Here is a 14845-nt window from a genome sequence, read left to right as displayed (position 1 = left end):
CTGGGTCTCTCCCATGAGCTCCTGTCAGCAGTAAGCCTTCCACACTTCTTGCAGCCTCAAAGTGAAGAACACAGACCATGTAACTCGCATTGGCTAAACATCCCAAAGCTGAAAATTTCTCAAATGAGATCACACGTAGCAGCTGAAAACACATCGTCCCCTTTTTGCAAACAATGTTAACATAATGAAGTGTACCTATCCTGGAAAAAGCGATTTGGTGACGTCATCACTATTTGTGGTGAAAAGCAGTTGTTGTGTATATCTGTGTGTGAGTCTGTGTACCCGTGTGTGCAGCTGTGTGTGTTTAGCTACAGTCTGTTAAGGCTAAATGGGGGATCTTTATCTTTGTGTAGCTGTGTGTGTGTGTGTGTACCTATGTGTGTATGTGTGTAACTATGTGTGCCTGTGTGTACATGTGTGTTTACCTATGTGTGTTTACCTATGTGTGTGTACCTATGTGTGTGTACCTATGTGTGTTTACCTATGTGTGTGTACCTATGTGTGTGTACCTATGTGTGTGTACCTATGTGTGTTTACCTATGTGTGTGTACATATGTGTGTGTACCTATGTGTGTTTACCTATGTGTGTTTACCTATGTGTGTTTACCTATGTGTGTTTACCTATGTGTGTTTACCTATGTGTGTTTACCTATGTGTGTTTACCTATGTGTGTGTACCTATGTGTGTTTACCTATGTGTGTTTACCTATGTGTGTGTACCTATGTGTGTGTACCTATGTGTGTGTACCTATGTGTGTGTACCTATGTGTGTTTACCTATGTGTGTGTACCTATGTGTGTGTACCTATGTGTGTTTACCTATGTGTGTTTACCTATGTGTGTGTACCTATGTGTGTGTACCTATGTGTGTTTACCTATGTGTGTTTACCTATGTGTGTGTACCTATGTGTGTTTACCTATGTGTGTGTACCTATGTGTGTGTTTACCTATGTGTGTTTACCTATGTGTGTGTACCTATGTGTGTGTACCTATGTGTGTGTACCTATGTGTGTTTACCTATGTGTGTTTACCTATGTGTGTGTACCTATGTGTGTTTACCTATGTGTGTTTACCTATGTGTGTTTACCTATGTGTGTGTACCTATGTGTGTGTACCTATGTGTGTGTACCTATGTGTGTTTACCTATGTGTGTTTACCTATGTGTGTTTACCTATGTGTGTTTACCTATGTGTGTGTACCTATGTGTGTGTACCTATGTGTGTTTACCTATGTGTGTTTACCTATGTGTGTTTACCTATGTGTGTGTACCTATGTGTGTGTACCTATGTGTGTTTACCTATGTGTGTTTACCTATGTGTGTGTACCTATGTGTGTGTACCTATGTGTGTTTACCTATGTGTGTGTACCTATGTGTGTGTACCTATGTGTGTTTACCTATGTGTGTGTACCTATGTGTGTGTACCTATGTGTGTGTACCTATGTGTGTTTACCTATGTGTGTGTACCTATGTGTGTTTACCTATGTGTGTGTACATATGTGTGTGTACATATGTGTGTGTACATATGTGTGTTTACCTATGTGTGTGTACCTATGTGTGTTTACCTATGTGTGTGTACCTATGTGTGTGTACCTATGTGTGTGTACCTATGTGTGTGTACCTATGTGTGTGTACCTATGTGTGTGTACCTATGTGTGTGTACCTATGTGTGTGTACCTATGTGTGTTTACCTATGTGTGTTTACCTATGTGTGTGTACCTATGTGTGTTTACCTATGTGTGTGTACCTATGTGTGTGTACCTATGTGTGTGTACCTATGTGTGTGTACCTATGTGTGTTTACCTATGTGTGTTTACCTATGTGTGTGTACCTATGTGTGTGTACCTATGTGTGTGTACCTATGTGTGTTTACCTATGTGTGTGTACCTATGTGTGTGTACCTATGTGTGTGTACCTATGTGTGTTTACCTATGTGTGTTTACCTATGTGTGTTTACCTATGTGTGTGTACCTATGTGTGTGTACCTATGTGTGTGTACCTATGTGTGTGTACCTATGTGTGTGTACATATGTGTGTTTACCTATGTGTGTGTACCTATGTGTGTTTACCTATGTGTGTGTACCTATGTGTGTGTACATATGTGTGTGTGTCTGTAGGGGAGTGGTAGTGTAGCGGTTAGCACGCTAGACTACGAACCCGGCGACGCGAGTTCGATTCCCGCTCATGGCCAACACCAGTGACGATTATCTGAACCGGTCCTGTGCCTCCACTAGGTCGACTCGGCCTCAAATAAGTACCTGGTGAGGTGTGTAAACATCGCCACTAGCGAGACAAAGCCGGCCGGGCGTGGTGCTGGCCAACCACCTCCTCATGTGCAATGCTGGCCTTCATAGGTTCTCGCTATCAGCACTTGCCCCAACAGTCTGTTCAGGCTATACAGGGGATCTTTGTCTTTGTTTTTTGTGTCTGTGTGTAGCTATGCATGTCTGTGTGTGTATCTATCTGTATGTGTACTGCCTGGGTGTATACCTGTGTGTGTGTGTGGGTGCTTTGTGTGCAGTAGCCACAGCAAACATGGGCACAGTGCTGGGCGCGGTGCAAGCGAACTCGTAAATAATTCAGGTGGAACCCGAGTGGGTGGCAGGTGGGTGGGTGGTGAGTGGAGAGGGTGGGTGGGTGGTGAGCAGGTGGGCAGTGGGTGGCGACTGGGTGGCAGGTGAGTGGTGGACGGGTGGATGGTGGATGGTGAGTGGATTGATGGTAGGCGTTGAGAGGGTGGGTGGGTGGTGAGCAGGTGGTGAGCAGGTGGGTGGCAAATAGCAGGTGGCAAGTGGCTCCGTGGTGAGTAGGTGGTGAGCAGTTGGGTGGCGAGCAGTTGGTGGTGAGGGGTGAGCGGGTTGCTGGTGAGTGGGTTGGTGGTGAGTGCGTGGCATGGTCCTGTTTTCATGTTGTCACGCGCTCAAACACACAGGCGCACATACACACAGCGACCAGAACAACAACGGCGACATCAGGACAGCGCTTGTGCCAGGCTCGGTGCACGTCGAGGCCACAACATCACAAGACGTTGGCATGGCACATCCCGCCTGGTCAAACGGGCGCGGCTATTAGTGCCATCTCCTCCCCAAGGGAGACCCGGGGGGGGGGGGTCTCACAGCGCAAACTCGGGCCGCTGTGGGCGTGCGCTGTGTTCACACGCTCGCACGGCCTAACATTTGCTCCGAAATAGAAGGGGAATATTTGGAAACCTCAAATTCATTTGCGGATTTCAAGTTGAGCGAGCTGAGCAAACAAACAGGGCGGTGAATCGCTCCGCACGCACGCACGCGCGCGACTCTGTGTGTGTGTGTGAACGAGCGAGCAAGCGAGCATGCACGCGCCAGAGTGTGCCGAGCAAGAGGGCAGAGCGATAACAATCGTCAGATTTATTGTAGCACATCTATAGGGAGGGTGGGGGGAGGGGTGGTCTGGGGGACCCTTGTCCCCCTTGATAAGCAGCACTTTCCCCCTAAATTCAGAATCAGATTCTGTATTTCTACTGGAGAAATCCGATGAGCTGTAAAGCTCATTTTTGACAGATGTCTAGTAGGGGCGGGTCAGAACGTGACAACGACATAACAGCTCTGATAATTACAATGTCGGCTTGACTGTCACGTGACAGACCTTACACTCACATGGCAGCACGGGTGGTTCCTGCAAGTGCTGCGCTCTACAGTGTGTGGGTCGGAGGTCACTTGAAGAAGGGGTCTCAGAGGAAGCTCTGTGATATCCGCTTGCACGGGCGGTTCCCTTTGGCGAAGGGGTCATGGAGGAGAAATCCGTCTCCTGTTGTGACAAATTAAGACTCTCCAAGCCCCACCACCGCTAGTGGTGGTGGGGCTGGGAGCGTAACGAACGGTGATGACGCGGAGAGACGGGGAGGAGGGCCCGGCTGTGCGCGGTCAACTCTGCCAGCCGCACGCTGGCAGAGAACACCACCACCCGCCAGCTCGCCAACCAGCCATGGGCAGCAGCCATGCCCATTTCACTGTCAGCCATGATCAATCCACTGCTGGATGTAGGACGCTCCCAGGCCGTTGCCATCGAGCGCGATGCAACAATACGACTGGACTCCGCTTTGCCACATCCTCTCGGCGCGTTGCCTCCTCCGGCTGTCTCGGCCATCATCCCCCCTTTCCATTGATCAGCGAACGCTCGCTCCTGCGCACCCGACGGGCGGTCGAGCGTCTCTTGCGCCGGCGCTCCTTGCGTACGAAGCGCAAGCGCGTGCCGCAACGGCGTGGGGAAGTAAACAGCAACACAGCGGGTGGCCGGTGTTTTCAAAGGCGTGCAGCCTACGCAACGCGCCTGTCGCGCTCCCGCCGTGCGACGGGACAGCGCTTCCCTAACCGTGCCCAACGTCGCGTTCGCGTCCTCCCAGCCACCCACGCTGCCGACGCGGCTGCGCGCAATCCCGCGCCCGTAGCTCACCTGAGGGCAGCCCCGCCTCCACGGTGAGGTCGTGACCCCCGGTCTGCAGCCAATCAAAGTCGTCATCTTGGTCCTGGGAGTAGCCGCAGGTGGCGAGGTCATTCTCAAACGAGCAGCTTCCTGGAGGTGGGGGGGGTGTGGGAAGGGAGAGAATGGAGCGCATGGTCACACGTGGCAATATCATCATACATGTGCTCTGGTCGGTGTGGGCTGGTGAAGGAAGGTGGGGAGCATAGACGCAGCGACACAGAGCTGCGGGAGAACATTCGATTCTACTGCGCACCACGCAGCCACCTCTGACACCCGGGCGTGCATGGTGGTCGACCTACACATGGGCCCAACCTCACAGCCACCATCTCACGGCCGCACTCGCAGTGGCCCGCGGGGTGTCAGGGTGAGTGTATGACGCAAGAACGGCTGATGACCAGAATGAGCCAGTTGCCTACAACACCAACAAACAAAGATCCCCCGTATAGCCTTCACAGACTGTTGGGGCAAGCACTGTTAGCGAGCACCTATTAAGGCCAGCACTGCACACGAGTGGCTGGGAGGGCAGCACCACGCTCGGCAGCCTTTGTCTCCCCAGTGGCGATGTTTACACACCGCACCAAGTTACTCATTTGAGGCTGAGTCGACCAAGGTGAGGGCCAGGACCGGATCAGAAACTTGTCACCGATGTTGGCCGTGAACGGGAATCAAACTCGGGTTGCCGGGTTTGTACCGCAGTGCGTGTTAACCAACTGGCACTGCCGCCAGTTGGTTAACACACACGCACAGAACTGAACGCATCACCACCGAGATGAGAAACTCCACCGTGGTGCCGTGCGAGCGCGTGGGCCAAGGGGGGTGGGGCTTCGCGGTGTCTACACATCTCCCCATCGCTTGGCTCACGCTGAGCCATGCGGAAACGCTTCTCTCATAACGGCGGCCTGGCCCACGTGGAAAACGCAAGCGCGTCGGATTGATTTCGTTTGAAACTCAAAGCATGTGTGAGGGCGGGGGTAGAGGAGTCTCATCAACACGACGATCGCAAAACGGAAATAACAAAGCGCTGCACAGCGGCGGAGCGAATGGAAACCAGCGCAAAAACAACCACGTCACACGGCGGGACAGCAATCGGGTTCCATCATTCTCACTGCGATGAAACGTAAACACGACGGCCTCGTGCTGCTGCTGCTGCTGCGGCGTTCACGACGACCCAAGGAGCGGAGTGCGGCGAGAGCGGAGCCCAAATTACTCCGCCCGCGCATCGCCGCAGAAATCACCGCAATTACTCGACATGGAAAAAAAGCGTCATGAATCAAAATAAACACGACGTCTCCGCCCGACGGGAACATTGCAATGAAGAATCGTGCATGCAGAGTCCAAGTCAGAGGTGATCCCATATCAATCATCATCGGCAGCAAGTGCCACGGTCAATCCACTGCTGGATGAAGGCCTCCCCAAGCCGCCGCTGCCGTCTCACACGGCGCCTGGCTGCCACGTGGAGATTTCACCATCGCCCCACCTCGCCCAGGTGGACAGACACCCACTCGGACGCGTCGCTCCACCACTTGGCGGCCAATCCACTATTATTATTATTGTTGTTTTTGGACCGTCGGCCAACGTCCCGTCTGGCCGTGACGCGCCCTGCCCGGGCCCCGCTTACTTTCCACACACACGCGAGCCTCAAGATCCCCCCCCCGCCTCCCTGTAGAGCATCAACACTGACAGAGCTAGAGAACCCGTTCAGACTCGAACAAAGCGCGAGGGGGTGGTGTGGTCAACACCATGCCTGGCTGCCTTTGTCTCCCCAATGCTGATGCTTTACTCACCACACCAAGGCAGGCTCGGCCGAGTAAAGGCCCAGGACTGGTTCAGATATCACTCCCCACAGATGTTAGCCACGGCTGGGAATCTAACTCATTGCAATAGGGTCCACATCACCAACCACGAGATATTCACGCACACACACACACACTCGTGCTGGAAGACACTGCTTCATTTCCACTGTTGTGATGCCCGACGTTTCACTACATTTCTTGTCCCTGAAAAATCTCCCAGCACGTGAAGCCCCGGGTACCGGTTCTTCATTTCCATCTCCAGTCATTAATCCAACGATTAATTCTCTCGTTCCTTCAGCGGCTCGCTCGCTTGCCACAGTCTCGGCTCGACAATTAAATGAGCCCTCCGCTGGGAAAACAGCACGTGACTTGCAGCAGCAAGCTCGTGTAATGAAAGCGCCGAGTAAACAAGTGCCGAGAGCTGCGAGCGCCGGGAATACTCCCCGCCGAGTCCCAGCGGGGCCTCGAGTGGTCACGAGGCCCTCACGGCCAGGCCGACGGTGCGGCCTGGCGGCCTCACCCTCGCAACCGCACCAGCGACCTCCCTCCTGGCTTCACCCTCAACCTCGCCAACGTGGACGGCGACTGCGAGCAACCGCATTGCGACGTCACCCACACGCCGTGGAGGGTCGACAGATGCGCACCCAACAGCAAAGATCCCCCCCCCCATGCGTAGCCATAACAGACTGTTGGGGCCAGTGCTGCAGTTAGCGAGTGGAACCTACGAAGGCCGGCACGGCATACGAGGGGGTGAGTGGTCAGCACTACGCCCAGACAGATTTGTCTCCGTAGTGCTCATGTTCTATACACACCGCACCAAGCGCTCAATTGAGGCTGAGTCAATCTAGTGGAGTCACAGGATTGGTGCAGACAATCGTTACCGGTGTTGTCCGTGAGCGAGAATCGAGTGCGCGTCGCCGGATTGGTAGCGCAGCGCGCCAACTGCCGCACCAGCACTCCCCCGAGATACTCGCTCACCCACTCGCTCGCTCACCCACTCGCTTGCTCACCCACTCACACGGACATGCCACGGTGCGCACGTGGTGAACAACATCGGGCGAAGGAACGTGGAGCGAACGACTCTTCATTGCAGGGCCCCTCCGTCGTGTCCTCTCGTGCCACTGCCGCTCTTGTAGCTGCATCTCCCCGGAGGCGCTCTTGACAGGCTACCAGAGCGCGGCACCATCACCACCACGCTCGCACCTGTTTATATGCCACGTTATATTATGCACTTTTTGTGTTTAGTTTGTTGGCCTTCCCCCGCACTTCCGATTTGCACGGTTGGCTACACACGGTGCGAAAGCAGTTCAACATACGTACATACACGATGACCACATCACCACCGACTGAGATTGGCAAAGGATTGAACTGCAATCACCATGCCTTCCCCCAGTCCTCCCTCCCCCTCCCCTCTTCCCTTGGGCATCTCACTCCGCTCCACGCAACCACACACGCATTGCCACTCCCGCGGAGCTCCTCCTAATTGCAATTAACCACCACCACCGGGCACATCGCTCTGCAGGCCGACAATGCCTACAAATTAGCAGGCGGCGCTAAATAGAATTAACGGGCGATGCCAATTATCCCAGGACGGGGGGGGGGGGTCGATGAATGGGGTGGGGGGGGGGTAGCTGGAGGTGGGAGGGTGGGCACCAGCCTATGTTCGTGTTGTCACGTAAAGCCAAGCGGGCACCGCGGTGGCTAGGAGATGTTAACTACCTCGCCTGCTATGCAGGATGTCGTGGGTTCGATCCCGACCCTGATGCCTGCTGTATATTTAGAGTTTACGTGTCTCTCTCTCTCATCATCACCACGGTGGCTAGGAGATGTTAACTACCTCGCCTGCTATGCAGGATGTCGTGGGTTCGATCCCGACCCTGATGCCTGCTGTATTTTTTGAGTTGCGTGTCTCTCTCTCTTATCATCACCACGGTGGCTAGGAGATGTTAACTACCTCGCCTGCTATGCATGAGGTCGTGGAATCCATCCCGACCCTGACGCCTGTTTATTTTGAGTTCCTCCAGTTTTTCCCCTCCACATTTAGAAACATTCTTTTAGAATATTTGGCTGCTATACATTTCCACATGATAAGCAACTTTGTTGAGCTATCATTTGTGGGCAGGTCATTTCTGAAAGAGAGCTATATAGCTCCGTAGTGGGCCTTACCTGGCAAACTAATAAAATGTTTTAGTTTAAACGACATAAGGAATAAGATAGAAGCTGGCAGGGTGCTGGGGGTGAGCGTAGGGTTCGGGTCAGTGGCACGGCTGGGGCTGAGGCTTGGTGGCTGCGGCAACCCCTGGGTCGGCGTTAGGCGAGAGGAGTGGGACGACGAGACCCGCTCTCACCGAGGTTGTTCTCGGCGGGGGCAGAAGGCAACTTCCGTCAATTAGATCGCAGGAATTGAGGCTTAAACACACATGGGGAGCATTTTGTCCGGCACAGAATGACTTTAACGAGCGTTGGACATCAAGGACCAGCATGCACGACCCGGGTTATAAGACGTCCCGAAAAGTAAGACGCGTTCCGGACGTGTGTGCCCGTTGTCAATGAAGTTACACGATTCCGCAACAAAGATAAAGATCACCCGTCAAGCATTAACGGATTGTTTGGGGTAAGTACAGTTTGCGAGCAGGGCACCAATAAAAGTAAATTCTGCTCGCACACAGACAGACACAAACAAAGACAAAGATCCCCCGTAAAGCCTTAACAGACTGTTGGGGCAAGTGCTTTTAGTGAGCACCTGTGAAGGCCGGAACGGCACACGAGGGCGTGGGTAGCCAGCACCACGCCCGGCCGCCTTTGTCTCCCGAGTCACAATGTTTACACGCCACACTAGTTACTAATTTTAGGCTGAGTCGACCTAGGGAAGGTCCAGAACCGGTCCAGATAATGGTCACTGGTGTTGGTCGTGAGCAGGAATCGAACTCGGGTCGCCGGGTTCGCAGCGCAGTGCGCTAACCGCTACATCTACCGCAGACACACCCACAGTTACACACAGACACAGACAAGTACACACAGACACACATACAAGTACACACAGACAGGTACATACACAGATACGCACACACACAGGTACACACACACACACACAGGTACACACAGGTACACACAGGTACACACACACATACACACACACAGGTACACACACACACACAGGTACACACACGCCTACCAGAATATAAGACGCAACCTCTACATTTGCTTTCAAAATATGGCGAGATTTGGTGGCAGGTGGTGGCCCGAGACAGGCGTGCAAACGAGACGTCCTTTTGTCTCAAGGGATTATCCAGGCGAAATACTGCAATAAATCATTGAATTAACCGAGTAAGGTGCTTGGGTAGGACCCCCCTCCCCCCCGTATAAGATGAAAGGCACCGCGAGGCCGCTTCATCTCCGATGTATCTCGGTTGGCTGCGTACGGTGCGAGAGAAGTCCAACAAACACACCTCGGTCGCTTGTAGTCAGGTGCAAAATACACAAAGGCGGAGGTGCAACGGTCAAGTTGGGTGGTCAATGTGGGTGCGGTGGGGGGGGAGGGGTAGAGTGCAGGTGGGGGGGATGGTGCAGGTGGGGGGGGTGCAGGTGGGGGGGGTGCGGCACGCGCAGTGAGTGCCGGGGCCTTGGTCCAAAGGTCCAACTTCACGTGCGCACAGCAACCCGCCAATAACGAATATCAGCAGGGCGACCCTGCACGCCTCCCCACCACGTCCCCCCCCCTTCCACCGCCGCCCCTCCCGTGTCCACGACCCTGAGACCCCCAAGTGGCGACCACGTGGGGGGTGGCGGCACGCGGGAGCGCCCGAATGGAGCTCGAGCGAGAACACGGTCATTGCAGTTCAATCCTTTGCCAATCTCAGTCGGTGGTGATGTGGTCATCGTGTATGTACGTATGTTGAACTTCTTTCGCACCGTACGTAGCCGACCGTGCCCAACCCGGACGTGCGGGGCAGGACAACAAACTAAACACAAAAAGCCGTTCTGTCGTTCTAAAGAGTGTGGGACCTTGGGGCGATGAGAGCTGAGTGGAGGTGCTTCTGGGAAATTAACTTTGATCATCGATAGCGGCACATGAGAAGAATAATAAGAAGAACAACCTGTTCAATAAGTGCATAGCAGAGCACTTACTGGCAGCTACGGCAGAACCATCAAGGCAAGCGGAACGCGAGCGCTGCAAGAGGAGAGGACGCACACGGGCGAGAGGAGCGCGTTGATGAGAAAACGCACAACGATTGACTCAAGACGCGAGTTGATGAAGCGATGTCGACACGACCCCCCCCCCCGTGTTAGTGGAGGGAGCGCTGGGACGAGGCACTGGGGGCGCCGCCGGTCTGGGGGCCCCGGGGCCGGGGGAACGGTGATGGGGGAACGGTGATGGGGGAGGTTGATGGGGGAGGGTCATGGGGGCTGATGGGGGAGAGTGAAGGGGGGTGATGGGGGGGGGGTGAAGGGGGTGATTGGGGGGAGGGTGAAGGGGGTGATGGGGGAGGGTGAAGGGGGTTATGGGGGGGAGGGTGCACCTTGAGAGGATGGGGGGCGGGGGCAGTGCGCTCCCCCAGCTATGCACAACGTGGGTCGCATTGGTTCCTGCAGCCGTTTGGTCGCCGCCTTCCGCCGTGACGGGCCGTGTTTATATCGCTCGCCCTCGTTGTTCGTGACGGGCCGTGTTTAGATCGCTCGCCCTCGTTGTTCGGGGCGGTCTGTGGCTCCAAGGGCTGCCGCTGCTGCTGCCCGACTCCGTGCAGCCCTCACGCCAGGTTCACGGCCGCCAGTGGCCGCTAGCGCGAGAAGAACGGAATGGTCGCTGGGAAGCTCCAGATCGATAGGGTTGGCGGTCAGCACCGCGCCCGTCCGTCTTTGTCTACCTTGTGGCGATGGTTACACATCGCACCAGGTACTCATTTAAGGCCGAGTCGACCTAGGGGAGGTTCAGGACCGGTACAAATATTCGTTATTGGTCGTGAGTGGGAATCGAACTCGTACCGCTAACCTACCGCTCCACACACAGACAAATATCCCCCCTAAGACTGCTGGGGCAAGTGCAATTCGCGAGCATCCATCGAAAGCCGGCACACACACAGAGACACAGACGCACTCGCACGCACAGAATGAAACGGGCACATGTGACAGAAACACTGGGATGGAAACGGGAAGACAAACAGACAGGCTGTGGGGACAAAGATACTGAAGACGCAGAGAGACAAAGATCCGTCGGGAGATTGGTAGCAGAGAGACAACGGCAGTGTTCGGAGTCAGACGCAGGCGCATCATCATGGAAGTGGCGAGGATGTCCCGGCGGCCGAGATGTCGTCAATTGGTGCCGCTGGCTCCACGCGGCTCTGACTCTGCGGGGCTTCGGGCGAGGCCCGGGCGAAATATTTCGGTGCGAGGGAGGAGCGGAGCCCCCACGAGGAACGCGTGCGGGTGGTGGACCAGCGAAACCAGCGCGCACAGGGCTGGGGGGGAGAGACACTCGACTCGTGTAAACATTGGCAAGGAAGGCGCCCTGCATTGTTTCGAGTTGGCACGGGAGTGAGTGTGTGTGTGTGCAAGTGTGGGGGTAGCGGTTAGCGCGCTGCGAACCCGCCAGACCCCATTTCGATTCCCGCTCACGGCCGACACCAGTGACCCAGCTTCCGATGAGTAGCTCGTGTGATGTGTAAACATCGCTACGAGGAATACAAAGGCGGCCAGGAGTGGTATTGGCCACCCATCTTCGTCTGTGTGTGTCCACAGTGGGGCTGGCAGTGCAGTGGTTCGGGCACAGCGCAAACAGCTCAACCGCCCATGGACCTCCCCTAGGTCAACCCAGCCTTAAACAAGGACATGGTGCTGTCTGTAATCAGCAGCAGTTAGAAGACAACGGTGGAAATAAAAGCGGAGCTCAGATTTCTCTCGCAGCGGGAGGCGTTACTTATTTATTTCGACATAAACTGTGAGGCTGAATAATGGGAAAGGAAAACAACTGGGAGTGAGAGAGAGAGAGAAAGTTAACTTTCTCTCTCTCTCTCACTCAGCCGTGAATCATCCGTGAACATTCCTGCCAGTGTGGAGTCTGGCTCCGAGGGATGGTGAGAGGTTGGGGGGAGCTGGGGTGGGAGGGATGGTGGAGGGAGGGGGGGATAGGAAAGAGGTGATAGGAAACATGAGAATGATGGGGGAAGATGGGAGGGGGGTGAGAGGGAGAGATGCCGAGATGGATTTAGGGAAGGGTGGTGAGTGGGGTGGTGAGTGGGGTGGTGAGTGGGATGGTGAGTGGGATGGTGAGTGGGATGGTGAGAGGGATGGTGAGTGGGATGGTGAGTGGGATGGTGAGTGGGATGGTGAGGGGGATGGTGAGTGGGATTGTGAGCGGGATGGCGAGCGGCATGGCGGCACGATGGGGGAGGATCGTGGTGGTGGGGGTTGAGGCGGTCTGCACTCTCCGCGCCTGGCACTGACAACTTGACCCCGGTGGGTGGGGAGGGGGTGGGGGGTTATTTGACCTCAGTGTTGTGTGTGGGGTGAAGCCCCCTGTCTGCTACCCCAGCCCTCCACCGTCTCCTTTATTTGGGCTTTGTTTCCATGAAAACTTTTGGGCTCTCCAGATTTTATTTTAATGGCTCGTCCACGCGTGGCACCGCGAGCAGACAGACGCCCCGTGCCGAGGAGAGGCCACGGGGTCTCGCCGCAGAGGCGGCACCAAGATTTAGGGGCTGGCGTCTCCCCGCCTACCAGAATCTCTTCATCTCTCCTCTCTCTCTCTCTGTCCGTCTGTGCCATGGCTTCAACCTGGTCTCGTGTAACAACTGCCGCACACACGACCTTACATTATAATAATAATCTTCATGAGTGTGTTGTGTGACTGCGCTGGCAGTGATGCATAAGCATAATTAACAACGAGAATACAAACCGAACACTCCTCTCCCGTTTTCTGCCAGCGTTATTAGTCGATTGATTTCTCACGGATTAAAATATTGTATTTCACCTGTTTACTCTCTCGAGATGGGAGCATCTCGTTTAGTTGGGTGAAAAACAACGCACACGCGGTGAGGACTTCGTGCGGTGACACGTGTACACACACGCAGGACACACGCGGTGTGACACGTGTACACACACGCAGGCTACACGCGGTGAGACACGTGAACACACACGCAGGCCACACGCGGTGTGACACGTGTACACACACACAGGCCATACGCGGTGTGACTTTGTGTGGTGACACGTGTACAAACACACAGGACACACGCGGTGTGACAGGTGTACACACACACAGGACACACGCGGTGTGACACGTGTACACACACACAGGACACACGCGGTGTGACACGTGGACACACTTAAAGCCACAGAGTACACAGTCTACACTTATACCACATCCACTGCACAGTGTCTGCATCACACATTTACTGCACTAAACAATGAGTTAAACCGTTTTTGGTTCACATTTCATTTCAGCAAAAAAAAACTATCGCTAACGCATACATATTGTAGTTGTTGTTGCTGATGTTATTGTTGTGTGCTGTCTTGTTTTTATCCGGATTTAAAATTGTCAAATATATTTCCATTTCGGCTGTCGACACGAGGTGCAGCTTAACTTTTCGAAATTGTGCCCGTGTCTAATGAATGGCATGACAATCGCATTGCACAGGTACATACAAAGATCCCCTGTATAGCCTTGTTTCGAAGTAGACTGTTGGGTCAAGAGCTGTTAGCGAGTAGCAGCACCTGCGAAGGACGGCACGGCACACGAGGGGGTGGGTGGCCAGCACCACGCATGGCCGAAGTTGTATCCCGAGTGGCGATGTTGACACGCCGCACCAGGTACTCATTTGAGACTGAGTCGACCTAGGAGATACCCAGGATCGGTTCAGATAATCGTCAGTGGTGTTGGCCGTGAACGAGAATCGGACTCGGGTAGCCAGGCTCGTAGTGCAGTGCGCTAACCACTACGCCCACCGCTCCCCTTTGAAGCCACAGAGACTTGCGGCAGTGCAGGGGGCTCTCGCAAGCGTCGGGAGTAACGCATGAACACGGATGAACACGGATGAACACTAATGGATACAGATGAACACTAATGAACACCGATGAACACGAATGGATACCAATGAACACGAATAAACACAGATTAACACTAATAAACACAGATGAACACTAATAAACACAGATGAACACTAATGAACACCGATGAACACGAATGGACACAGATGAACACGAATAAACACAGATGAACACTAATAAACACAGATGAACACTAATGAACACGAATGGATACCAATGAACACGAATGGATACCGATGAACACGGATGAGCACTAATAAACACCGATGAACACGAATGGACACAGATGAACACTAGTGGACACAGATGAACACTAGTGGACACAGATGAACACTAATGGACACCGATGAACACGGATGAACACTAGTGGACACAGATGAACACGGATGAACACTAGTGGACACAGATGAACACTAATGGACACCGATGAACACGGATGAACACTAGTGGACACAGATGAACACTAGTGGGCACCGATGAACACGGATGAACACTAGTGGACACAGATGAACACTAATGGACACTAATGAACACTAATGAACACTAATGCACACT

At 54.0% G+C, this 14845-nt stretch overlaps 1 protein-coding gene across 2 annotated transcripts in view; it reads right to left on the bottom strand.

The window, feature by feature from the left end:
- The window catches only part of LOC144722415 (receptor-type tyrosine-protein phosphatase kappa-like), a 146555-nt gene that overhangs the window by 112778 nt on the left and 18932 nt on the right, over positions 1–14845 (bottom strand). For both annotated transcript variants that reach the window (XM_078600660.1, XM_078600661.1), the window contains exon 2: positions 4428–4547. In XM_078600660.1, coding sequence (XP_078456786.1) covers positions 4428–4547 — 120 coding nt within the window. The remainder of the gene's footprint in view (positions 1–4427; positions 4548–14845) is intronic.

This window comes from Lampetra planeri, chromosome 14 (genome assembly GCF_965212315.1).
Source record: "Lampetra planeri chromosome 14, kcLamPlan1.2.h2, whole genome shotgun sequence".
Lineage (NCBI taxonomy): Eukaryota > Metazoa > Chordata > Hyperoartia > Petromyzontiformes > Petromyzontidae > Lampetra > Lampetra planeri.
This window is presented reverse-complemented; position numbering and strand designations above follow the sequence as displayed.